The sequence below is a fragment of the Haplochromis burtoni genome, unplaced genomic scaffold (genome assembly GCF_018398535.1).
Source record: "Haplochromis burtoni strain Fernald_Lab_line unplaced genomic scaffold, NCSU_Asbu1 Contig_105, whole genome shotgun sequence".
NCBI classification, from domain to species: Eukaryota; Metazoa; Chordata; class Actinopteri; order Cichliformes; family Cichlidae; genus Haplochromis; species Haplochromis burtoni.
The window spans coordinates 1,572,956-1,599,885 of NW_024582466.1; the positions used below are offsets into that span (position 1 = coordinate 1,572,956).

The following is a 26,930-nucleotide window of genomic DNA, read 5'->3' on the forward strand; positions in this document are numbered from 1 at the left end:
GTGAGCCACCAAAGCAATCCCAAGGAGGATTTTGGTGCAGCACCCTCTTTGCAACCAATTTAAAACCAGGCACCAACCAGCAACCACTCTCCAACCAATCAGAGGTCTCTAGCTGTTGGCCAGCCACTGGGCAACTCTTTTATTGGAAGGTTCATACCAACTCTCCTCCATCACCTGCTACCACTGATTTTACTATGATGTCTTATCAAATAACTTAATAAACAAATAAACCTGCCAGAAAACTGGGAACAAGGTCCCTAAAATCAGGCATTACTGGGATTAGTGTGACTGGCTTTTACCTGCGACAGCTCCCTAAATAAAAAAGCCTCTTCAGCAGGTTTAAATATTGCACATTAAATCCATATCAAGGTACTTCAGTGCAAACATGGTGTGGAACTCTGTGTTGACTTCATGAACAGACAACGATGTTTGGGCTAAAAGGCTCACACCTCCTCGTTTACCGCATGAATGGAGCCTTTAACACATCATGTATTTACATGTATGTGCTTTGACTATCTGCCAGAGGTCAAAGGTCGACGGCACCTGTCCTCGCGCAGTCCTACCTGTCTCTGGGGTCGATCCAGCTCGTGCACTGGTTAATGTGGTCAATGTAGTAAACTTTGCCATCAAAGTCTCTGGCTTCCTCCCAACCGTCAGGTAGTGGCAACTCCTTCCTCGGCATGTCAGGCGAGTCTCCATGTAATGAATTCCTCTCTACTCAGAATCATCGCGAAGAGATACCATCATCATCATCACCATCACAGTCAGACTCTACATCTGCAGTTAGTCCCCAAATTCAGAGTCTGGCTGGATTAGGCCATGGTAAAAATCCATAATAATCCTCAGATTAACAATCAGACCCTGAACAGGAGGAGGAGGAGGAGGAAGGGGGTAAAACAAACTGTTTCATCAGGCTGCACTTGTGCAACAATTCATCCCGGTTTGAGAGCCTCAAAGTATCCGTAACGTAAACACAGCAGCTGGAGGAGTGTCCAGGACGGTTTGGAGTTTCCCAGGTCCGCGGGCAAACTTTGAGGCGGCCTGGAAGAACTTTTTCGGGATGATTATCCACGCTCCGCCGAACACGGACGGGGTCCTGCTGACGCCGGTGGTACTGCTGCTCGGGTTGAACGGAAACACACGGGGAGCCCCGTAGAAACCTCCAGATTAACAAAGCGCAGACTTAGAAAAGGGTGGAGCAGCAGCCAAAAACGTCCTCGCGTTCCCTTATAACACCCCCAAACCCGCAGAGCTGGGGCTCGGCTCCTCTCCGTGCCGACAGGCCACCATGTTTAGCCGCAGTAACCGACGCTAGCCTCCAGCCTGCGGGACAGCGAACAGTCCGCCCGCCGCTTGGAGAAAGGAGAAAAGTACCGAGAGAATTCACAGCCGTTAAAATCCGCTAAATAGCCGAAGAACTTCTCTGTTATCCCGTAAAAATCCTCCGGTGAAAGCTGGGCAGAGGGAGACTGCAGCAGTGGCAGCGGTGGCGGTAAAGTCTTCTTCGGTCCCGATGACTTCGCTCGAACCGATCAATCTAACGGCAGCCACTCAACCCGACTTCCGGTTTCAAAATAAAATATTTGTTGACAAACTCCAGGACACAAAATAAGACTTTCGGGCAAAACAATTTCCGAAAAATACTTTTACTGATACCATGAGAAAAATATTGTTTTATAGCAGCAGGAAGAAGAATAAAATATACAGGGGTCTATGAATAACACAACATAGTAAAAGGCCTATAGTGAAGGTAAACATTAAATGTAAATACTTTTGGTTATTGTATTGAAATATCACTAAAATTAAATCTATGTTAAAAAAGAGAATGTTGCAGTGAACTATAGCTAAACGTTAGTTAAAAAAAGTTACAACTAAAACAATCAAAACTAGGTGTGAGTTAAGTTAGTAACAAACAAGATTAAAATTCACTAAGAATAAACACTTAGAACTTACCATAAAACCTACAGTAAAATAGAAATGCACACGTGCTGTGTTTTTATTCAAACAGCTGTTCCGATTTTGCAAAATCTTGCTCCTGACAAACAACTTTCATGATTAAAAATAATGATCAAAAATCCACCTGAAACTATAAAATCTACTCTGTAAAGTGAATCAAAGTAAAGTATTTTGAAAGCAAAAACTTAAAAAATAAAAATTTCAAATCTCAGTAACTCAGTTTTCATTAAATTATTTTTATTTTTATGGAAGCATTGCTGTTCTACCTTAATTTAATATTTAAAAATAGCAAATTATGCATTTATGCATATTCTATAGTTTGTGGTATAATTTTATTTATGATTTAAACTTTTATTCTACTACAACAGTAAGAATCCATTCAAAATTTTGAAAAAAAGTCCTTATCTTAACCTATGTCATTTTACATTTTTTTATTATATGGATATTTATGGATTATTATTTATTATTACTATATAAATAGTAACAATAATTATTATTATTGGTAAATTTTAAACATTATATTTTGTCTGTTTTGTACTTTTTAAATTGTTTTATTGTTTGGTCTAAAAATTTAAATCAAACAAATTAACAAAACAAAAATACCCAGATAAACCTCCACATTTACAACTTTTATTATTTTTATTGACAGAAAGTTTCATTGTAGGCTGCGAGTTATGGTGATACTTAAAGTTTTGTTCAGTTTTGTGGCTCATACATTAATGTTTTATTCATAAAGCCTGGTTTAAATGTTATTCACTTATTTGTTAGCAGTTAAACCTCCTAACCTGCCCAAACTTTCAAGCCCACAGCGCCCCCTGGAGGACAATATTCCGCAGTGCTGAACAGGTTGGGAGAAATGATGGTTATCATCACCTGCAGGTTCTTCCATCGTGCAGATATTTCTTCAAACAAGAGTCCAACATCAAGAACAAAGAGTGAAACTACTTCATAGTGCAGATGTTACGGGCATGGCTGCATTAGGCTTAGGCTACTGAGGGTTTCTCATGATGCACTGGGTGCATCTTCCTCACTCACTGCGTTTTTTATACACCTCTTATTTATTCATCAGTTATAATTAATTTCTGGCTCTCTTCCAAAGCATCTCTTTATCCTGTCTCCCTCCCCTCCCCTCAACCAGTCGCAGCAGATGGCCCCGCCCCTCCCTGAGCCTGGTTCTGCCGGAGGTTTCTTCCTGTTAAAAGGGAGTTTTTCCTTCCCACTGTCACCAAAGCGTGTGCTCAGTGTTTATCTCGCGGCCTTGTTTCTGTTTTTCCTTCACAGGGATTCAAGTGAAACTGAAGGACGCAGTGATGAGCTGCGTTCACTGACGTGTTTTTAAGAAATTGATTTCTGCCACTGAATCACCACATTTCTGTCTTTGGTGCTGCGCTGCCTGAAGGCCTGAGGCTCACAGCTGAAACCCTCCCTATATTTATCTGTAAAAACTGTGCGAAGCTCTTCTTCATGTCCAATCATGCTTTTAATTCACCTCAACAGTTATTTTAATTTGTTTGTTTTTTAGCATAAAACAACTTCAACAACAGTTTTCTGTTGCTCAGCAGTTGCTGGCATTAAATTGACAGTGAAACCCAAACATCCTAACATTTTACAATTCTGTTGCCTTCAAGCGCTGTAGGAAAAACTCCACATTAGCTCCCACTGCACTAAACTGGTCGTTTAAATCACTAGAATTGTCACGGCTGCGCCGGCAGCCCATGGAAATGAGGGACAGGAGGACCCAAATGCAGGACTCTTCAATGCAAGCAGTGTGTTTATTTACAGTGACGTAAATAATACACAACAATAAATCCCTGTGGACCCCAGACTCCCGTGCCATGTCTTCCTCCCAGTGTCCATGCACCCGGTGCTTGCTGCGCCCTCATTTCCAGGCTCCTCGTTGGAAATAACTGTGGCAGGCTTACACTTATGGATATGTTGAAACCACTGACAGGTAGTCACATAATGATCCAGCATCAGCGAGAGCTCCACCACACTCCTAAGTAGCTCCTCCGACGAGGCTTGATCAGCTCAGCTGCAGGTGTGTGTGATCATTTCCTCAGGTGTGGCCAGCCACCTGGCAGGGACACACCCACCAGGCCTGAAAGTGCCTGTAACCCAGCCTATCAGATACAGCCAGCATAAAGGGAAGTGCAGTAGTCCAAACATGAGGAAATGAGGGGATGAATGAGAATGTTGTGATCAGTCACAGAAAGAAAAGGCATCATTTTTAATGCAGAGCATGGATGGAAGAAGCACTGAGTTCATCTGCTTGTCAAACTTAAAGCAAGAGTCAAATATCACAGCAACATTTTGACAAAGGTGGACAAACTGCCAAGCAGATCAGGGAAACTGGAACTGGGAGAGCAAAAAAGGACAATGTGTGACCTCTGACCTTTCTGATGTGAGGGACAGGGATGTGTCCAACAACCTGTAGAAGAGTTAAAGTAGCTGTGACAGCAAAAGGGTCCAAAACAGAGCCTTTGACCATTTCCATTATTATAAACACTTATGCGTCTGTGTTTCTGAGTAGATAATGTCATCTTCCACAGGACTGCAGGTGTAACTCAGACCAGTGGAGCGCGAGCTAGAAGGGTTTTTTATCCCCTCAGTCACAAAGTGAAAAACGACGCTGCTTCTCCATCATTATCGCAGCAGCTGTGTCACTCTTTTGGCACTGTTGCATTCATGAAGCAGTGGATGAAGCTGTGCCTGCTGTGGGATGCAGGGTCAGGCCTCCATGAAGCCTCTGTTACTGTGGAAAAAAGGAAACGCCTTCACTAACAGATGTGTTTCCAGCTTTGAGTGCTTTCTTAATGAAGCACTTTGCTAGATTTGAGCTGCTTTTTCAGGAGGAAATATTCAAACGATGTTCTTCCCTTCATAATTGTTTTATATAACAGGAATAAAATATCCACTAAATTGAAGTGAAGCATGAAATATATTTCTTTTTACTGTTATTGTAATTGGTTACAGCAACAGTAAAATCCACAGTGCACTTCACTGTGGGTTACATCACTGTGGGGTACATCACTGTGGGTTACATCACTGTGGGGTACATCACTGTGGTGCACATCACTGTGGGGTACATCACTGTGGGGTACACTTCCAGTATATATATGAGTAAATACTAGCTGTCTACCTTTATATTGGTCTTGGAATTTAAAAAAGCTGATAAGTGAAAAAGTAATGAAGAATTAAAGAAGAACGTTTAATTTCCGTTATGAATGTTGGTGCTGCATAGTCTGGTTTGTACACCAGGGGGTGCTTTAGAACTTCTCTGTTTGCAACAGGTGCTTGGAACATTACAAACACAACAATCAGCTGATCCGAGCAGAATTTGTGTAAATAGTTATCTATGACTTGGTATTGGTATCAGTCGGGCTCTCGTACAAATATGCATATTCACAAAATTCAATAATTTTATATCATTATAACGCAATAATAAATAAATGTATCAACGTTAGTAGGCCAGGAACAAATAAAATCGTCATATAAATCATTAGATTATGACAGATTAAAAAAGAAAAAAGTACATTTTGTTCTTAATCAGGGATCAAAGCAGTCGCTGACCGTCAGTGTATTAGTTAAACGCGCTTGTACAGAGGAGAAGGGAAATTTCCGAGCAGCGCCTGAACGCAGCATTTTTTCTGCGTCTGGGAACAAAAACATCAGAGCGGCTCGGTCACATGTAGCGCGCACAGCCGCAGCACGAGCGCGGAGCCGCGAGGAACGAGGAACGAGGAAGTCAGTCGAGCCGTCGGCGTCCAGGAACAAGCAGCAGCGGTGTGTCCGGCTCCCGTTCCCGGCTTCCTCCGCCACCTCACCCGCCACCTATGGTTCTCCTCCGGCACATCTCCATCGCCCTGACCGCCGCCGTGGCTGCCCTCGGCTCCGCGCTCTTCATCGCGCTGAACTACTTCTACAAGAGGCGGTTATGGTCCCCGCAGGCGGAGTACTGCACCATCAAAGAGGTGGGAGGGCAGGTTATTCACTCAACCCTCAGAGTTTGGTAATTTTAGACGTTTAATCGATTTAATTTAAATTGAGCTGAACTGTTTAACTTGGTGAGGAGCGCGTTCAGGGACCCCTGCCTGAGGCGAGGAGACGCTGCAGAGTCATTAGAGCTGCTGGAGATGTGCTGATGCTTGGTGGAGATGTGCCGGTGGCATTATGAGAAAACAGAAAGATGTGATGAAGAAGAAGAAAAGAAGGAGGTGGTGCTGATAATGAGCCGTTACTGATAATTAATGATGATGATGATGAAGGTGGTGGTGATGAAGGTGGGAGAATGTAGTGAGCATGATTTGAAGACTTTGATGTATTGCACTTTATTTTATATTAACAGGACAGCATTATGTAACGTGACAGCTCCAGAGGTGTATTGATCGCCCCCTGGTGGGTGGTTGAACTGTAGGTCAAAAGCCCCGCCCCCTCCAAATTAGTAACCATGGACACCAGTGATATTTAAGACATGGGCGTCACCCACCCTTGACTGAAGGAAGCTGTTCTACTTCCTGTTAATCCCACTGTACAGAAATCGGGTGCAGTTATGACAGAGCTTCAGCAGGGGGCACTCGTGAGCTTCTCCTCATTAATTATAACGTTACGGTAGCTACAGCGATATTTTATCTGTGGTGTTTTAATGTATTAGTAAATGAGACAAACCATCCAAAGATGGTGTTTACGTCTTAAAGTAGGTGTCTATGGGACCTCAAGTGGCCATTTGAGGAACTGCAGGTTCGGAAACTTCCATGCTAGCTTAATTTTTTTAGATGTCAAATAGAAAAGCACGCTGAATTAATTTCTTCTCAGACACGTTTGTTTTCTGATCAGCTTTTTTAACGTCCTCATGACCAATGGCTTCTCCAGAAAGAAGCAAAGATTAAGCGATTACATTTGCTGATTGTGTTCTCAGTTTACAGAGTTCTATTTTACTCAAATCAGAGAAAAAGGCCACCCCAGTGTCTTAAAGACAAAAACCCCTGAAGTACTCACAGCTTTTCGTGGGTAAATGACTGACTTAATAATTAAAACACTTGCAGATTGTTTCAGCTTTAATTGCTGCTGCTGAAAAGAGAAAAAAGTGGGAAATCGTGTTCAAGGTGATGCTGAAGTAGCGAGCTTCCTTGTGGGAATATGATTGTTTATCTCAGCTTCCTGCAGAGAGACAGAAAAACAGAAATGAGGCGGGCAGCGAGCGGAGGGTCTTAATGAATGAGTCTTCACAGCTGCAGCCTGAATCTCTTAATAAAATCTATTTGCATGTTTCTAATCTTGTTTCCTCGATTCAATCAGCAGCAGCCTGTAATGGGCTTAGCCTGGTTTATCTGGCTCAGCCCGTCTTCGGGGGATAGTGCGGGCGTCTGCCGGCGGCTCGCCACAGAGGAGATGTAAATGTTTCAGTCTGGGGATTCGTTCCAATCACGTCTCGGGAAAGCGGGGGGGGGGGACTAACAGCGTGTTTTTGACCCCAAGGAGTCGAAGCAGGTGGGAGGGCAGGACACGCTCATTTACAGAGCGACAAACACCCACAGGAGCACTTCGTTTTGCTCTTTCTTTCGCTATTTTGTTAGGTAGACCATGGTTTCCGAGGCCTTTATCTTATATTAATCCCACTTTTTCATATCGTCTGTGACTCCGCGGCCTCGTCTCTACAGGCACTTTCGTTGTTGTTAAATGTTGCTGTTGTTCCTCTGAGATTTGCTCTGTGCTGACATTATTAACCGTTTGTGCAGTTCTGCCACATTCGAGAGGTGTTCAGGTACCCGTGACTGCGATGGTCTCCAGACTCCACAGAAATGTCCAGCAGTGAAAATGTGACTAAACTTATAAGAATCTAATCTGTTGTGCACGTACAAGACATGTGTTGTCCTTTTGTTGTTAGTTAGCACAACTTTAACTAAACCTAACCAGGGTTGTATTGCCTAAACCGAACCGAGTAGTTTCACAACACAAGCCTAACAGAATAAGTTTCTTTCCTTAAATGTAACATAATAGCAGTTTTCATTATAGGTTCACTACTTAAACATAATTAAATAGTTTCATTATTTAAACCTAACCAACTAGTTTTACTACCTAAACCTAACAGAATTATTTTCTTTACCTTAACATAACATAATAGTAGTTTAAATTGCTTAAACTTTAATTAGTTACCGAAACCTAACGGAATTGTTTTAATTGTTTAAACCTAACCAACTAGTTTTGTTACTGAAACCTAACAGAATTATTTTCTTTACCTTAATGTAACATAAGAGTAGTTTAAATTGTCTAAACTTAAACGAGTAGTTTTAATTAGTTACCTAAAACTATCCAGGGATTTATTGCCCAAACCTAAGTTTTCATTTGTAGTTTCCAAACCTTACTGAGTAGTTTTATTCTCAAAGTAAAGCTCATAAGAACATGTCATTTTAGTGTGTAATGCGAGATTAAGGGTAAAAATAATAATACTTGTTGGCCTTGAACGTGAATAATGGGTCCAGCAGCCTCCAATTGTGGACGTTATCACCCCTTAAACCAGGAAAAACTCAGTTATGGGAACACGGTCACAAGTATCTCAATGTGGTGCGATTCATGTTAGCGTGAGTTAATGCGTTAGGTTTAGTATTTCATACATCGACAGGCGTGTGTGCTCACTCTCTGCTTTGTGTCAGGGTGCAGTGGTACGGGAGTTTCATCTAGTCTTAAAATATCGCAGCATCATAAGTCAGAGGTGTCAAATTCAGGTTCAGCGAGGACCAAGCTGGGAAATGAGATCCTCACCGCGGCCCAGATAAAAGGTCTACAGGCACGATTTCACTGCAAATGTAACGTCTCAACGGCGTTTTCGCATACAGCTTGGTGAGGAGTCCACATCGAGTATTTTAGCCTGTGTGACATTTAGTCCAGGAATAGAATATATTCTCACTGCAGTTCCAGAGGAGGGCTGCAGACAGTCAGCTCCCAGCAGTCTGTTTCACAGACCTTTATCCGACAGCCTCTGCTCGTTTGTGGCCTTTAATAAAACCAGAAATGTCCTGAGGTAAATGCAAAGTTTTCGATCTTGACTTTTGTCCTTGAACGTACTTCCACAGGTCTCACAGAGCCCGTGTCAGGAAGTGAGCCCGTACTATAAGATAAATACAAGTAAAGCTCGGCCTTACAGCTCCATCACTGAAACGGGGCTGATTACACATGGTGTGGCGTAGCTGCGTTCTTCTCTCTGAAACCTCCGTTCACCGCTGGTGACCCCACATCGTCGTTGCTGTGTAGCTTCAAACATCACCGTGAAGACTGTGTGGTTTGAGAACGGGAATTCTCTCACGGTAATGGGTATAAGCTCAGTGACGACGCAAGATGCTCCGCCTTCCTTCTCGGCTGAAATCATCTCTCTCCCAGTTTGTTGCTTTTTGGCTCGAAGATGCTGTGAATCAGGTCACAGGCTTCCACCATGAAGCTGCAGTTTTCTTAGGAAGTACATGTCAAAGAGGTTAAAACTAAAACCAGCTCTCACTGACTTTATTAACACGTCAGTCAGGAAGTACTCGGCTGGCTCTCTAACCAAAACTTCTGGTTATCTTTGGACTCTCGACTTCTGGGCGTTGATAAAGCTGCTGTTGATCAGATAGTGTCCGCAGAGAGCCTTCCTGTCACTTCCTGTTATTCCAGGCGAAGCTCAGACTTGAGTTTGACTTCCATTTCCTGGGAAGGAGGAAGCATTTTTAACCCTCAGTCGATGCTTGATGGTACTCGATCGTGTCTTTTTGCCACAAGTTGAAGCTTGTTATTCGTAGTCTGGCTGCAGTGAAATCACTGAAGTGGAAGTAGACGCGAGAGAGAGAGGAAGTCACATGTAATCACAGGAGAAGTCATGGAACACGAGCGGCCGACAGCATGTGGTGTCGTTAGAGGACGATAGCTCCTTTTGCCTCCTCTCTGAGTAAACCGCAGCTGTACACTTGCTATTCAGAGCTGCAGGCGAGCTGGCTTTACCGCTCCCTCGGCTGGAAGCTGCTGCGTTGCTGAGCGTCTGCTTGGGTGGAGTGTCCTTGAGAGAGACGTTAAACCTCTGTCAGATCCAGCAGCGCTGATCTGCAGCCGAGCCGGGACTCTTCAACCTCCCCGCGGGGCAGCAAAGCAAAAGAAATCGATTCAGTATCACCAGTTTTTATGAGAAATGTCTGAAGCAACAAGAAAAAGTTTAAAGAGAAAGTTACAGAGGGAACAGGAGACGATTGAATTGCTGGTTTCACTTAAAGTCATTTTAGATCATTTGAATACGCCTGCAGTCCAGGTAGGAGCCAATCAGACGATGGAGATGGATGCACGGCGCGCCCTGTTAGGAGCAGCGGTGGCTCTGCAGCCTCAGCAGCTACAGTGAGGCTTCTGCGCTGTCAGGGTTTGAGGTTGATCTCCCAGTGGGCCGACTCAGCCAGAAAAACACGGAGGCGAGCTTCAGAGCTGTCAGAGCGGCCTTGTTTATCTGCTGCTGCATTTATCCGGCAGCACCAGGCGGCGATTACAGCCAGAAAGACGTCAGAAGAAACGCAATCCATCATCAAAATATCCCAGACTCTTCATCTGGCCTGTTTCTGCAGTGCTTGCTGGGTAATTATGAGGTGGTTTCATCTGTTAGGGAATCAAATTAACTGATTCTGAAGGAATAATTTTAGCGCTTGATGATCCATCAGCAAAGTGGTATTTTTAATAAGAAGCTGACACATCTGCACTCTAAAAGGGCTGATATGAATTGGTAATTAACCTCTACAGAGCTGCGGCTGCACATCAGCACACGGCATGAATAAAGACCAACCTTGTGTGACTTTTAAAAAGGAGATGACTGACGTGTGAGGGATCTCAGAGGGGCCGTGACGTCCCCGAGCCTCTCGGGCGCTTTCAGAGCGCGTCGACGTTTGAAGCCTTCTCTGAGACTCGCGTTTCTTTATTCCTGCACACGCAGAAGGCTCGCTGAGACAAATCTGCCCTGAAATAAAAGTAATAAAAGGATGCCTGCTCTTTCATTAAAGTATAATATCACGAGCGGTGCCCCTTGAGGTTTGCAGAAGCTGATTCATATTCCTGCACATTATGAGGAGTCTTCAGTGCCAAATTCCCAAAAGTCTAATGCATTCAGTTTAGTTTGAAGAGGCGACCCGGTGTGAAAAAACACAAACATCAAGTTAAAATACCTGCTTCTAGCTGAAAGGCAGAAGAGTCAGGCATTCGGTTTGATCCAACCAGAGCTGTGCGAACATCCTTTCATTACTAGGTAATCTGCTTTTGCAGTTTGGCTTTGTCCTTTATTAGGTCCCTGCAGCCAAGGTGAGGTTCTTGAAATGTCCAGAATGGTGAATTTAAAAAATGTGACAATAAGACAAACACGTGTCTGGGCTGTGTCATATTACAGGTGGCCCTGAAAAACATGCTCACCAGCTATTTTTGGACTCTTGACTTTCAGTATCTCAGTGTCTGTTAATCAATTCTGAACTCAGAGACTCACTCCGAGCAGAGAGCCTTTTCTGCTGTACTGAAACTGGCAGCAATTTAGCGAATAGAGCTGAATTATTTCCACCTGTTTCTAGGAGGCAAAAAGCCGGCGTTGTTAGTTTAAACTTAAATTCTAGTGCGTGTGAAATAAGATGCAAACCAATTGACCCAAACAGTAAACAGATATTAGAAGTTAAAGCTCGACAGAAACATCCTTCCTTGTTGAAAAGCAGCTCGTCGCGGTGTTTGAAGGTAGAGCCAGACCAGTTTATCCGTTCAGCTGTTTGTATGTATCTGCATTTGTAACGGCCGGTACATGATTACACTCTGTCGTAGGCTCGGACAGCTGGAATACTTATTATCGTTAAACTTCTTTAAGTCTGATTGAAGCCTGTTGCCTGGGACACATGCATCGCCTGTAGTAAATACAGGCGGACAGATGGACATCCTCACAGCACTCACTCACGGTCTGACGACAAAATTAACGTCACTGGGACCCAGTGTTGGTCAAGTTACTTGAAAAAAGTAATCAGTAACTAATTACTGATTACTTCCCCCAAAAAGTAATTAGTTACTTAGTTACTTTTTAAAAACACGATTTACACCCTGAAGAGGTGATAAATAGATCTTTCAGCCCAATTCTACTTTTTCTGCATAATCCATCATACAAAATGTAATCAAATGGAAAAGTCTCTTTTTAAAACTTGTTTTATTAGTTTTAATCTTTTAACTTTATGCATCAAGCAAACATTTAATTATCTGCAACATTCTCTGACTGGAAGAAATTAGTTTAACATTTAAACCTATTTTCTGCACATTCCAGCACATAAAATAAAATATTTTTGTGTTTACACTCAGTCTTTCAAATAGATGCAAGTAAAACACAGCAGAAAATAAATAAAGTCAAAGACTAGCGGTCCTGTTGCTCTATTTTCACCTGTAAAGCAGGAGTGGGTAGGCGGAGGTTTACCCTGGTGCAGGTGTGCCGCGGTCAGTGGAAGAATCCGCGAGTTTCTCTGTGAGTTTCCCATTACGTCGTAGCTACTCGGTGCTTGCTTGGAAGTTTAGGGGTTTTTTTCGCTGTAAAAAGAAGTTTTCTTCCCACGCACAGCGGACACTAATGTTTTTGTCACTTTTTATGGAATCAAACTCAAAGTAAGGTCAGTACTTCCACGCTTTAAACGCTGCACGCTCATACTCTCTCTGCACTCGATATGTGATCCATTGTTGATCTGCACACAGCTGTTGCCACTAACGTCGCACTCGCTTACGTCACTGTCATGAGACATTCTCGCAAAAAATGCAGTAACGCAGCGTTCCTATGGGAAAGTAACAGTAATCTAATTACCGTTTTTGCAATAGTAATCCCTTACTTTACTCGTTACTTGAAAAAAGTAATGCCCATCTCTGCTGGGACCTGAGCAGACTTGACCTGGCTTATAGGAGAGACCGGAGAAACACCCTTCAACCATGTTCTGAGTGTTGACTTTGCAGAGATTTTCCACTAGAACAACTGATGTTCACTCCTGGAGGTGATATTTTGTTGTAATGTTCTCCTTGATGTGCGAAGCCCTCCAACCTGGCCCATCACTGTGCATATATTTCCTGTATTTTGATGAACTGCTTGTGGTTTGGTAAGCTCAAAGTGCAACACAAATATTCGAAACCAAAGGCTTCACCCTCACTCTGTTGAATAAGTGATGTGTTTAATCTTTGCCTCAACTCAACATTTCCAAGCATTTGCAAACATTAACAGCTCTGCGGTCTGCCTGCAGGAGGAAGAGGAGCGTGGGAAGCGCCAGGTCCTGGTACTCGGTCTGGACGGGGCCGGGAAGAGCAGCATGCTACAGGGTTTGACCCCCGGGGATTCAGGGGCTAAGAGAGGCCGGTGCCGGCCCACCCGCGGCTTCAACTTTATGAGTCTCAACGCCCCCGCCTGTCAGCTCGACTTCCTGGAGAGTAAGGCTCCTTTTATCCATCCTAATCAAATACTGCTCTGTGTGGAGTCTAGCGAGCATTGATGTTTTATCAAACAGCATGAAATGGAGAAATGGAAAGAGCACAACTGTTCAGTTCAGTTGGCCATTTGTTTCATAAAACTGCCTCGAATCAAACAGCTCTGCAGACATGATGGAGACGCACTGTGGAAAACCGGGTTCATAAAATGTTAGCATGAAGTTGTGAGAGCTCAGACTTGGTGAATGAAATTTGCTGATTTTTTAAAACATTAGCAAGTTATGGAGATGAGTGAGTGTGTGCTAATGTTAGCACATCTCTGCCACTTTAAAGTGTTTAGCTCGTTAGCTTGTTGACATTTGTTAAGCTAGACCCTTTACTACCCTTTACCACTGTTAGCGTCAGTTAGCACAGGATGATGCTAACACTAATTAAACATACAGATTAGCATCTTAGATTACAGTCACACAGGCCTAGAGACCAGTTGACAACCATGTGGTAACCACCAGTTGATTGAAATTATATTCACTGTCCAGTTGCTGTTCGTTTGCTGTCCGTTCCTGTGAATTCGACCCATAAAGCTCCATTCACACAGGCCCAGACACTGGTCATGCAGAGGGTGCTGCACCAAATTCCTCATTGTCATTGCTTTGGTTGCTAGCATGCTGGGTAATGTTGGATTCCCTACTCATAGTTGGCTTGATGAAGTACAAACAACCAAAGGCTTTTAGCTTGTTAACATTAGAATATTTCCAAGCTTGCAACAAGATGTTCTCAAAAAATAACAAGTGGTGTAAAAGAAATTTAAAACAGAAAAATATGTTCATACAGTTTTGTTTGGTCCAGAAAGTATGAAAACGTGAAGCTGGTAATGTCCATAATTGATCTGCTCTAGGTGCTGGGAAGTAACTCCACTGGCTTTATGTTTGAGTTGAACTTGAAGGGAGATTTGATCCACAACTTCAGTTGTTTTTCTTCCCTGAAAGCTCGCATCATCCATCACTGCCAACACAAAGGCAATCACAAGGCAATCTCTGGCAATGGCTCTTGTTATATTGTTATTTGTTCAGCGACTGAAACGTTCAGTATCAAGGTATCACGAAAGTTGACTGTGACAAAGAAGCCTGGAAAGTGTATTTCTGTTTAATTTCACACTATGGTGGTAAAGTGAGATTGCATTACGTTTGCTGGCAGGATCAATAAATCCATCACATTAGTGCTCCACAGCACTAATAATAACCTGAATGACTTGGCTTTGCATTCAGCCAACATGCGTGGTCAGCCGTGATTGGCCGATGTATTTAGAGGAATGTGTCACGCTCACTGATCTGAACACTGCTATCGGTGGGCGCCACTAATCTTTTTCTCATCCGCGAAAGTAAGAAGAGCTCACGCCACCACCCACACAGGCACAATACTTCAGCGGGTCTGTGCATTAAATGTCTAAAGTGTCTTTGTGTCGGTGACGTTGACTCAGAGGCATGCTGACAGGTGAGACGCAGTACGGTGCACGGATCTCTTTATGGAGTCCTCGGAGGAATTATAAATAAAAGAACTAACACCAGATCAGATGGAGAAGTAGTTTTAGGCTTTGAGCTGATGATGAGATTTGGTTTTGTGTAAAAGGGAAGTGAAACTGTCAGTGGTGAGGCCCTAAATCCTCAGCTTTTTCCTTCAGCATGGCATGTCCACTTTACAAGCTTTGATAAACAAATTGTGTTGCCATGTGCTGGGATTTAATCACTTAAAAAATAGTGTCCGATCAGAGGTAACAAAGGCAAAGAAGCAAAGGAACGAAGAAACGGAGAAGACGAGGCAGGCGGAAAATATGAGAGAGCAGACGAAGAAATGAAGTAAAAGCACAGGAAATGAGATTATCCAAAACAAACAGGGATGATGAAGGCAAGAAGAAGACAGAGGAAGCCGAAGGCATGGAAACTCTGGGGAGACTGAAAGAAGAATAAAATCAAAACAAACATCACAAAAACCCGAGACCGCGATACAGATACAGCGGTCTGTGATACATGTACAACAGATATAATCTAACTCTACAGAAATCCTTCAACCAGTCTGATGTCAAAAAAAGAGACAAAGCTGCACGACCTTTAATGGCACCAGAAAATATCCAAGATTTTTTCTTATTCTCATATAAAAACAGGTTTTAAAAGTTCGGTCTTCGTAAGCCGGGGTTCCACTGTATTGATAAAAATCACGACATCCCAACATCTGAGGGAAAAAAAACCCCAAAATGGTAAAAATTACCAAAATAACCAAAAATCATTTATGGTTATTTGCACAGCTGTGTTGTCAGTGGGTTTGTGTTTTATCATTATTATAGTGCTGTCTGCACTATCCACCATTTCCTCGTTCTTGCCCCTCAGCTTGAACTTTACGTTACCCTCGGTCATAAGCGCTGCTATGAGCGCTCATAAAGTAGTCGTCATACCGACGGGGACTTTCAGCACCTGTATGGTTTGATGAAAATATTGATGGGTTTTTGTAATGGTGCAAAGAGTTTAACGAGCGTCACCGCACTGTCAGTATGGTTTTTTTATTCTTAGCTTTGAGCAGCTGTTTGTGAGTCAACATTTGTCCGACAATGTCATTAGAAATGCTGAAAAACCAACTTACCAACTAAATGTGTCAGAGGTCCAGTTAAATTGAATTAGTTCATGACTGGTGGCCGTTAGGACAGTGTTATTAATTTTATTCCAATTGCAATTACAACCTTACCTTCTATTAATTTAAAAAAATAGATAATTAGGATAATCCTCTTTTGTAATAGCTAATTTTTCCTCTGCACACATCCCTGTTCTTTACTTTTGCCGCCAGGTGAATTCCCAAACTAGCCATGGCATGCTCAGTTCATTTCATATATATTTATTTACTAGGTTAAATAATAGTTAAAGTTTTTGGAAATCCATTTAATAAACTCACTATTTTTCTAATGTCTGTGAGTCATTATGTAGATTTTTGACATGAACGAGGAGCCGCAGTGACAGTCAAGGTGAATGTTTGATGGTATTCATGTTCAGACAGTAAATCGATGCTCTGCTAATTTAAATCAAGCCTAGGTCCACTAATTAGTGTTTATTTTAAAATTTACGCTACCACAGTATACTTACTGTCCCGTGGACGTGGTGCACGCCTGTGAGAGTGAAGACAGCGGTGCAACAACGGGTCAAAATCTGGATTCAAGTCAAAGTTTTGAGTTGAACTTTGGCTGCGTTAGCAGACATGAAGCATGCCCACGTGCATCTGTGAGGCTTTAAAGAGGCAAACTTTAAAGACCTTTTGGAGAATAACAGGTTAAAAGGTTTTGTACTTAAACACCAAGTTTTGAACTGAGATATCATGTGACAAGGTATCAACACGACAAATCTGGGTGTGACAGTCGAACTTTGGCTGTAAAATCAGGTGTAAATTCCTCGTCGGCGCTGCTGCACAGAGGCCTGCAGCTGAAGCAGTTAGGTGGGTACAGACACACGCCCACATCATTCACACCCGTGTGACTCAGTGTTGACTGCGCGCACACGCGTGGGAGGGTCTTTAATAAGGTGGCCTGTAGAGCAGCAGGACCAGCATCCCTTTGAGATCGCCGTGACAATAAAACACAAGCTGCTCACGCCGCCGAGCGCCGGGTCCGGCCTCCATACTGCATCGGGTAAACAGGTATTTATTGCTGCCACATCACATCAGCTTATAGTACAGCACTCCCCAGTTTCCTAGCAACATTTCCCATTAGGTCCAGCACTAATGAATTCTTGCTACTCTCTTGGATTCAGAGGCACTTAGGACCTAAAGTCTTACTCGCCGCTGTGAGCAGTGATTCGTTTGGCCGTCGAGCACCGCTGGTTCCTGCAGCCGGAGGTCACTTCTGCTGCAGACTTTCCAAACCACTGAAGCTGGAAACTGATTTTCTAGCAAATGTGACCTGTGACTGTTTGGTACAAACAGTGTTGGTACTGAAATGCTGTAGATGGCTGTTTTTCTTCTTCTTACTTTATACTTTACCTTATGAAGGGTTTTTATATTACAATTGGTCTCATTGCTCCAGGTTTAAATCACGCTGCAACAAATACAAGAATCTTGTACATCAGTAGATTTAAAAATGAGATGTGTCCCCAATTACTCTTATTACTCAGTTCCACTCAAAACAATGGAAATGAAAACAAATCAATACTGAGTTGTTTCCTCTGTGATCCCAGAAAGCAGGAAAAACCAAATAAAAGGAAAACTTCATGCTCGGGTCGATGGATTACACAACATAGCTGAGTATTCTGGTTGATTTATAGATCTTATGGAAACGAATGGAAATCAGTGACTGCCTGGGGAGTGCAGAAAAACAGCACAGATCTACAACTCTTAAGTTTTCTCATTGATTTACTGATGATATGTAAATTAATGGAAGTGAATGGCTGCTTATAACGGTTTAAAAATACAACCAAAGTCTAAAAGTGCACAGGATGCATTTAAGAAATACATGTGAATGTGCGGTCAAATGTAAAATCTATTAACGTTCTTAATAGATTTTTTAGATCACTAGTCATAAAAACAAGAAACACTCCCTCCCCCCCAGAAATATGTAAAGAAGAAGAAGAAAAAGCAACGCCTAAATTGTTATTTATGAGTGAAAAAACTAACTGAATTCAGGATTTTATATTCAAGTTAGAGCCAGCAAATTATTCAAGCGTAACATTCAACCACTAAAAAAAGTTTTCTGTTCAGGAAAGTAAAAAACTGTAATTTACATCTTGACCACAAAATAATGATGTCCTTTGTTTTTTTCTGCTGTTTTGTAAAACAGCAGATTTGAAAATTCAATAATTTTATTTCAGGATAAAGAATATTCAGATTAGAGAGTTTTCACATACTGGTGTATTAACCGTTACTGTACTTAGTAATGACCAACACTGGTAATTAGCTGTGGGATTAAATCACATGGATGGAGTCCAGTGAGGTCTAAACGTTTCAGAGCACAGCTAAATGTTTTCCAAAGGCACTGGACATTTGGAGCTACATTTCTAGGCAACGTTTGATGTTTGTTCATTTCTATAGTTTAGTATCAATTCACGTTTATCGATTTAGATAATAATAATGGATTGCATTGTAAAGCGCTTTTCGAGAACCTCAAAGCGCTTTACAATTCATTCACACACTGGTGGAGGCAGCTACAGGTGTAGCCACAGCTGCCCTGGGGCAGACTGACAGAGGCGAGGCTGCCATATCGCACCATCGGCCCCTCTGGCCATCACCAGTAGGCGGTAGGTGAAGTGTCTCGCACAAGGACACAACGACCGAGACTGTACGAGCCGGGGCTCAAACCGGCAACCTTTCGATTACAAGACGAACGGCCAACTCTTGAGCCACGATCGCCCCCAGATTGTACAGAAGTTAATGGAAGTCAGTGGTGGCCTAGTAAGAGTATTTTCACACCTGCACCCTTTAGGCCGTCCAAGTCAAACTCTGGTTCAGCCCAGTTTGGAGGACTCGATCTGGTTTGTTTATGGCGAGAATGTGATCCAACCTCAAACCGACCAAACTACCAGTTGTAAGATAGAAGTTAGAGCTGAAAGCCTTTGGGCTTGACTTGCAGTTCACTCTGTGTGCAAGGAAATCAAAGTGTGAGGAAAAGTTTATAGACTCATCAACTGAATCTGGTCAACGTAACTGAACTACAAGTGTTAAAATGGCCCAAAACTCCAAATCACGCCATTAAAAATGTTACACTTTGATGTTGCTCTATAACCAACCACTGACTTCCATTATTTACTGTGTAAAAATGTGAATGGATTAAACAGCCTAATCAAAATGAATCCTCACATTCCTCAATGTTTAAATCATGATGACTGAGCTGCTGCTGTTTCATGCAGCCAAACTAATCCAAGAAGCCTGCACACATTATAAATGAGATGTGTCCTCAATTATTTATAGTGTCTCTGGAAAAGAACACAAGGAAAGGAAAACAAATAAGAAAAAGTTTCAAGAAGGGGACAAAATATAAAGTAAAACCAAAACCACATCAATACTAATGTATTTCCCCCAAAACTAAGAATAAACTGAGCCTCTGGGCTGCAGGAAAACAAGAAAAACTGAATAAATTCCATGAAATAAAACCCAATTCAGACCCATTAAATGAAGAGAAATCGCTGCTGCACTGTCATATTTTACTCTGAGCCTCTTTAACATATCATGTCTGGAGGCAACAAGATGGAAAAAATGAATCAGACTAATTTGCCCAGGAGCAAACTGTGGATGTAAATAATGCCTGAGTGCCGTCTCAGCCTGTTTCATCCCTCGGTGAAAATCAGATTGCATTCAGTCCGGTGCAGATGTGAAATTAATCTGTGGCCAATTTGTTTAAAGTGGGGATGCCAACAGCGCATCTAATTCTGCGTATCGATCTGTCCTTTTATTTAACCGAAAGCCTTCCTTCAGTGAAATGGCCTTGAGCATGGCGGTCAGTCGGGGTGTGTGGGGATACTGTGTTTCTTTGGCTGACAATTGTTTTGTTGTTGTTGTTTTTTGGTTTTTTTGTATGAATCAATGGACAAACAGCCTCCTTTTCTCTGAACGCAGTGTTATGTGTGCTGGTACACACTTAAAAATAAACCCTTTTTATTTTGGGCAAACAGATCCCCTCTAGGGAGCGACAGTAAAACAATGTCTCGTCCTTGTTTGTTAATTATGAGAACTCCTGCTGAGGAGAATCGTGTATCGCTTCAGGAGCTGAATCCTCCACAGATACTGAAGCCTGCAGGCCGGGTGTTGCTCAACAACAACCAGTTTTTATTATGTGTTGTCCAGTAATGTCTAAAGACTAGCCAAGCTTGAAGATCACGTAGAGAAGTCCAAGTCCTGCCAACCGTCTGGCAGATGACTCGCGCACCTCAGGTGGAAAATGAGATCGCCGACGCAGTCAAAGATGTCTGCGGTGTGTTTTCTGTGCTGCAGTTGGTGGTGGTGAGGATCTGCGGCGCTACTGGTCAGATTACCTGAGACGGACTCACGTTCTGGTGTACGTGGTGGACTCGTCTGACAGAAGCCGCCTCCCTTTGGCTAAAGCTGAACTGCACCGCCTCCTGAGGGTGGAGCCCCAGCTGCCTGTGGTCGTCCTGGGAAACAAGCAGGTAAACCATAAAACAGACGTCTTTTTATGTTTTTATCATTTTAAGCAACCGTTGATTTCCATTAATGCTGTGTTGAATAAAAGATAGTAACTTTTAAAGGTTTAGGGGACATGAAAATTATGGAAACTAATTTTCTGCAGTTTCAGACATTAAACCTCAAGTTCCAAACTATATTATGTCCTTAAAAACTAAAGCAAAGACCAGTATTTAATTCAGTTTTAATTACACAGCGCCAAATCACAACAACATTCACCTCAAAGCGCTTTATTGTAAGGTAGACCCTACAGTAATGCATAAAGAGAAGAATCCAACAATCATGTGACCCCCTATGAGCAGCACTTTGGCGACAGTGGGAAGGAAAAACTTCCTTTTAACAGGAAGAAACCTCCAGCAGAACCAGGCTCAGGGAGGGGCGGGGCCATCTGGCCGGTTGGGGAGAGAGAAGGAAAACAGGATGCTGTGGAAGAGAGACAGAGATGATCTAATTTTTTTAAGGATTATATGGAAATTAATGGAAATCAATAGCAACCCAGAAGAACAAAAAAAGAATCAATTAAAAATCTGTGTAGCAGACATTTATAACCAGGATGGTGCTCAAGTTATTTGACAAACTTGTTATATACAGAATATGATGGCTTTTATTTCTTTTCTTTTTTATATGTAGACACATGTAGACAAATGTAATTCAGTTTTCTAAGTCATTTACCGATTATATGGAAATGTATAGAGATCAATGTAAAAATACCCCAGAAGGCTACGTGTACACAGACACGAGTATTCTAGAACACTCAGCTTTTTCTATGCCTTCATGTAAACGGCGGTTTGGGTCACTGAAAACTGATATTTTTAAAAACTCCTGCCAGGGTGGAGATTTTCGAAAACTTTTTTTGCGTCTACGTGTGGAAGAGGAAAAGACTTAGTCATGCAACGTCAAAGGTGTGCGCCGTTTTTGACGTCACGCTGCGCGCCACGTTATCGTTTATGTCAGATGAATTTCTACAATGCCGAAAAGAGACAAAATACTGTTGCTGTTACAAACGCAGGTACAACCAAATCCTGGCGCCAACGTCGTCATCGGTTTTGAATAAATTTAATCTTTTTAAAATGTAATTAATGTATGCTGTGTGCATTTTGTCCATTCCTAAGTTGTGAGTCTACACCAGTCACATTTCAGAGCGCTGCGACTTGTGATTATGAATCACTCAGACTAATGTAAAATTTTCAGTTTCTTTCTTTATCGAATAAACTTTGGCCAAGAGAGCCAGTGAGGCAAAATCCAAAATACTGTCTTTAGTTATGAACATTTGAAATGATGAAGGCATTAGAAAAGTAACACAAAATTAGATGCCTTGCCAGAAAAACTTAAGGTTTGGTGAGGGCACAAAACTCTGTTTACGCGTTCCCTCCCAGGCTTCTAGATTTCTGATTGGCCAACATTTCCACATGGTTAGGATGTGGCATGTTCTTCACAGCGTCTGACTTTGGTTTTTGCATTTACATGTGGACGGAGATATTTTTCACTGCACGCGTGGATGGGATTTCTTTCTTTTTTTTTAAAACAAAAACGGAAAATCTCAGTTCTCAAAAATCCCCGTGTACGTAATGAAACGTGAATTATTTTTTTCCTTCAAAAATAACAGTTAGCTGAACGCAGCCATGCAGAGGTTGAAATTTGCATGCAGTTAAGTTCATAACCAGAAGAAGAAGATCCATCAGAGTCCTGAAATACATTTCCTCCTCAGTTCATATTTCCTTTCACAGTGTGTGGAATTATGCATGACACCGCAGGGAAAAAGGAATATTAGTCACATTTAATGTTGGATCACTGCGGCTCGATCCTCACAGTGCTGTCAGGTTTTTTTGAGTACTAAGAAGAAAAACTTACCTGAAACCTCGCAGAGCAGCCGCAGTCCAGTTACATCAGGTCACGTCATGTTTAAAAGATCAAGAGGCTCTACAGGTGTAAAATGAGCAGACTTTTACTGCTTTCATCTGTGAAATTAATAAGGAAATTTGGATCATCAAACAGAATGGAGAATAGACCTATTAATTAACCTGCTGATACGAACGTGTACAGGAATTCAGATTTTTCATCAGGTTGAACTGCAAAGCTTTGAAGTTTTACATCAGCAAGTACAACAAATTCAACCATTCCCAGCAGTTTGGGTGATTTGCAGATCAAACGTTGTGTAAGCTCCAGTTAAAAAGTTTAGTTGAATGATAAAAGGCCGTTAGATGTTTGGATGACATATAACCGTGTCATTTTCGGGAGGAGCGTGTTTCACGTGAGAATATAGCAAAGTATATTTCAAAGTCTGTACTGTTCAAATCATTCCCTGTTTTTAGAGTTAAACCACTTATGCACGGATGATTACCCGTGTTCGATGTTATGGCTTCATTAGTTTTCATATTCACAAATAAGGTAATATCTTATGTTACTTATCAGACACTTGGAGTGTCCATATTGATTTATGTCCTAAAAATAATAACCAAATCTGTCACAAAGTTGCTTAAGCTAAAAATGACATTGTTATTTATCATGCAGACTTTTCTCAGAAGTCAAAAATTATTCAATCAGAACTTTTTGTGTTCAGGAATATAAATTAATAAATGAAATTTATGGTCTTAATCACAAAATGACAGTTTTTTTCAGGTTTTTGGTAAATGCATATTTTTTGCATTAAAGGTATTTTTATTGAAGAGCTTGTGCATACAGAAACATTAGAAGTTATTTTGGTAATTACCAATATCGTTAATTTTAGGGCAACTGTGGTGGTTTAATGCTTCTGTTGAGGTGTTTGCTAACTAAACCTTTGGCTGTACCGTGACATGGGCTACATAAAGAAGGAGCTCTTTCTGACAGTGATACTGGCGTTCGCCCACCAAGCCTCTGTTCTCTGCCTCGGCTCTCGCTTAGTTTGAACAGCACAGAGATCGTTTCCCACAGAACTCGTGTGCTGGGAAAGACGTGGTGCCAAGAAACGAGGCGGACATCTATAGAGTCGCGCCGGGGTTGAATGGTTTGTGTAGGAAGGTGGTTTTAAATTCACTCGCTGCACACGTGAGTTGTGATCACAACAGAGACAACCAGCATTTAAACAGTGTGACATGTAGTAATTTGTAATGACACCCTGTGAAGATTTCTGGAAGTTAATGGGAAGGTGTTTTATTCAAATCAGCAATTTTTTTTGTGGAGTCGAACTCGACGGTATATTTGTTGATAGATACTTTGATTGAAACCTGGGTGGATTTCTAATGTAACTGCTCAGACTTTTGGGTAAATTAGATATAATTTAAGTTTAACCATTTTTTACTGGAGTGCTCCATTAACAAACGTGTCCTTCATACCAGAGATGATGCTTACACAGTTAGATGTTACACAGTTCTTAATTAAAGGTGAGAAACTGGGTTCATTTGCCACAATTAGAAGGTACAAAGCAATAGTGAGATTGTAATAAAAACTCAACCTTTTTTCCCTCCTCTGCACAGGATAAGCCGAACGCTGTGAGTGTGTCGGAGCTCCACGAAGCCTTGTCTCTGGGCTCCGTGACCGAAGACAGAAAGCTGTTTCTCTTGGCCGCCCAGCTGGACTCTGATGGAGCCCTGAGGAAGTCCTGCAAGTGCCTGGATGCAGTCCAGGACCTGCTGCTCCAGCTAGTCTGATCAAGGATCCTTCCCACAGAGCAGAAGAGTAGGCATGGAAGCAAAGGGGTGGCTTGAGGACACCCTCCTCCTCCTCCTCTCAGGTTTTCTTGTTTAAGCTCAGAGGCAGAGGAGGAGGACGGCGGGAGAGTGAAAAGATGCCAAAACAGAGTGCTGTTTCTTTCAGCACCTCTTCTTCTTTTCTTCTGGTCCTTTTTTTATTAGTTGGCTTTAGAAACAGTAACTTCTCAAGCATCTTACACTTTCCCTCTAACTCATCTGTTCTTGCTCAGTGGAGAAGAGGAAGTGCAGACTGAGGAGGATGAAGACAGAAGGTGGCCCTGAAGTGACTCAGATCTTACAGAGATCACCTTCTGCTGCTGACTCAGACTCTTATTTAATGTCGGCCTGTTACAGGTTTATTTAAGCATGTAGTTTGCGTGTACATAAAATGTGTGCTGTTGGGTGTCAGGTTTGTAGAAACAGATTTTTGTCAGGTTTTCATGTTTTATGAAATGTTTTTGTGTAAAGTCAGATCAGGGCGTTGGCCGAGCAGAACGGTTGGTGTTTGGGGATTGGTTGAGTTTGCTTCAGAGGATGACTTCTGCACTGCAGCTTCTCTGAGATCTGGTGGGACGTCGTGTGGAAATTCAAAGGGAAGTCCGAGACTTTAAAAAAGAGTAAAAAATGCAGCATTCTTACTTCTTGCAGGTTTTGTCATTATCAGGGGAACAAAGATTAGAGACTCCAAAGGTTGTAAGGTGAGAATAACTCCTTGCTTATTAAACAGTTTGTCGTTTCCTAGGAAACACTTTTAACAAAACGATGTACACTGGGCGTTAGCTGCTTTTCATTGTTAGCTTAACAGGCTAACAAACATGAACAGCTAATCTTTTTTTTTCTCTTTCTCTAAACTGTGGCCGAAAGCCTCGCATTCAAATGCTTCATGTTTGAGGTGTGCTGTAATTACTTTAATACAAATACTTAATGTGGCTGCTGTACTTTAAAATAAGTGAAAACAAGCAGGAGTCGTACATTTATTAGTCGGCACAACGTTAGCTAGTCTAGTTCTACTACTGGCAGCTGCAATATAAAAAACCTGTGTGCATATTATTCAATGATAAATCCATGCACTACCAAAATAATGTCACGCTAACACCATAATGAATTACAGATGTTTACGTTTTCGGTACAAACTCAATGTCTGTCAACTTGGGAGAAGAAGAAACATTCAAAAGTCTCGAATCCGTTTCTCGCAGTTCTTCCAGCTCGGTCGTCCAAGAAAGTGGAAAAAGTCGCCAAAAAAAAAAAGAGTTCATGTTAATAGGATCGAATTGTCAATTGTTTTTGAAACAGCACGACTTTGTAAGTATATTTAGTGTCTGGAGCATGAATCAGCTTTATAAGACGTGGCACCGTGATGTTTTAAACCTAACCCAGTGTTTTAAATTCAACCAATTTTACATATTTGAAATGTGACCTCTGAAATAATTAACTCTACATTCAGAACAAAGTGATGGCGGACTTTGTTGCTCTGCAAAAGTGGAAAATATGAACTATATGTACACAGATATGAGACTGGATGGGTAAAACAAAAAAGACACAGTTGGAACTTTGTGTTCAGGAAGGTGAAGAAAAACAAATCAACTTATTTGTGTTCCCAATACAGTTTAATATAATGGCTGTGAGTATTTTAAAAACTCCTGTGAAACTGCATTTTTTAAAAAAAAAATAAATGTGTTTATGGTCATAAAAGTCTTACTGAAGAAACAACACAAGGGGCTGCTGCAACATGGTCGTGAAATACTGTTTATGTCTGACAAACTTGTGTCTCAGATGGGACATCACTGCTTCTGAGAAATTGGGCTTTTAGCTCAATAGAGGCTCTTTGTGATTTAAGATGTCCCGTTAATTCAGAAAACAGGGCAATTGATTTTGTGAACTGAACCCATCGTGCTTCTGTAAACCCTCAAACAATTTCCCAGTTGTCTACCCTCAGATTCTCTAGTTATGGGCAGTAATAGTCAGCAGTGGCTCTAAAATCAATTCTTCGTCTTTATTTTGCCCGTGCAGTCTGGACGTCATCCCATTTATAAGCTCATACTTCCAGTCCCATTTCAGTAGCTGCGTAGGAATCGGTTATCCCGTAAATACACGTCTCCGAATGTGTAAATGCAGTATTTGACTTTTAAGCTCTGTGTAAGATAAAATGGAATTAGCTAGATCTTTAAATGCTGTGTGTGTGCAGCAATGTTCGCTTCCGACGCACAGTTTTACTTTTTAATGAATGTGAAGTTTTATTCCTTGTGATGTACTTCAGAAATGTTTTCACTTTAAAGTTGAGTGGATTTGCTGTTTGAACACTGTTTTATAACCAGTCACTGCATTTCCTGTTTTATGTCTTCTGTTAGATATACATTCATGCATGTCTACATGGATTTTTATCACCAAACCTGAAGGGGACCTTTTCAGTTCATTTCCAGCTCAGTGGGTTTATTCTTGAATTCTACTAGAGTTGCTTTGCATGATTTACGGTTTAAAATAATGCTTATTAATCTAATTACTGGCTGTTAGTGCAACTTGAGAGATGTTTTAGTTCCTTTCCTATCACTTTTCAATCCAACTTTATTCTGAAAATGTGGTTCCCTGGAGAGCCAGGTGGGCGGAGCTTCTGTGCGTAGCAAAAAGCTGCTTGAAGCATGCTGACTCAGTCTGAAGCCTGAACTTGTGACTCACGTGTTTAATATGCAGATCCACCTTTGTAAATGCTGTGACAAAATGTGG

General features: G+C 41.8%; 2 protein-coding genes across 2 annotated transcripts in view; one reads left to right on the forward strand and one right to left on the reverse strand.

Annotated features, from left to right (window-relative positions):
- wwc1 (WW and C2 domain containing 1) overlaps window positions 1-1,554 on the reverse strand; it is a 39,884-nt gene extending 38,330 nt beyond the window's left edge. Inside the window, exon 1 of the mRNA XM_005927888.3 lies at window positions 564-1,554. Coding sequence (XP_005927950.1) covers window positions 564-682 — 119 coding nt within the window. The 5' untranslated portion in view covers window positions 683-1,554. The remainder of the gene's footprint in view (window positions 1-563) is intronic.
- A 4,039-nt stretch (window positions 1,555-5,593) lies between these two features.
- On the forward strand, window positions 5,594-25,865 carry arl10 (ADP-ribosylation factor-like 10). The gene is made up of 4 exons (XM_014335348.2): window positions 5,594-5,927; window positions 13,194-13,377; window positions 20,329-20,504; window positions 23,994-25,865. The coding sequence occupies exons 1-4, from the start codon at window positions 5,790-5,792 to the stop codon at window positions 24,165-24,167; spliced, it is 672 nt and encodes a 223-aa protein (XP_014190834.1). The 5' UTR covers window positions 5,594-5,789; the 3' UTR covers window positions 24,168-25,865.
- The last annotated feature ends 1,065 nt before the right edge of the window (window positions 25,866-26,930 follow it).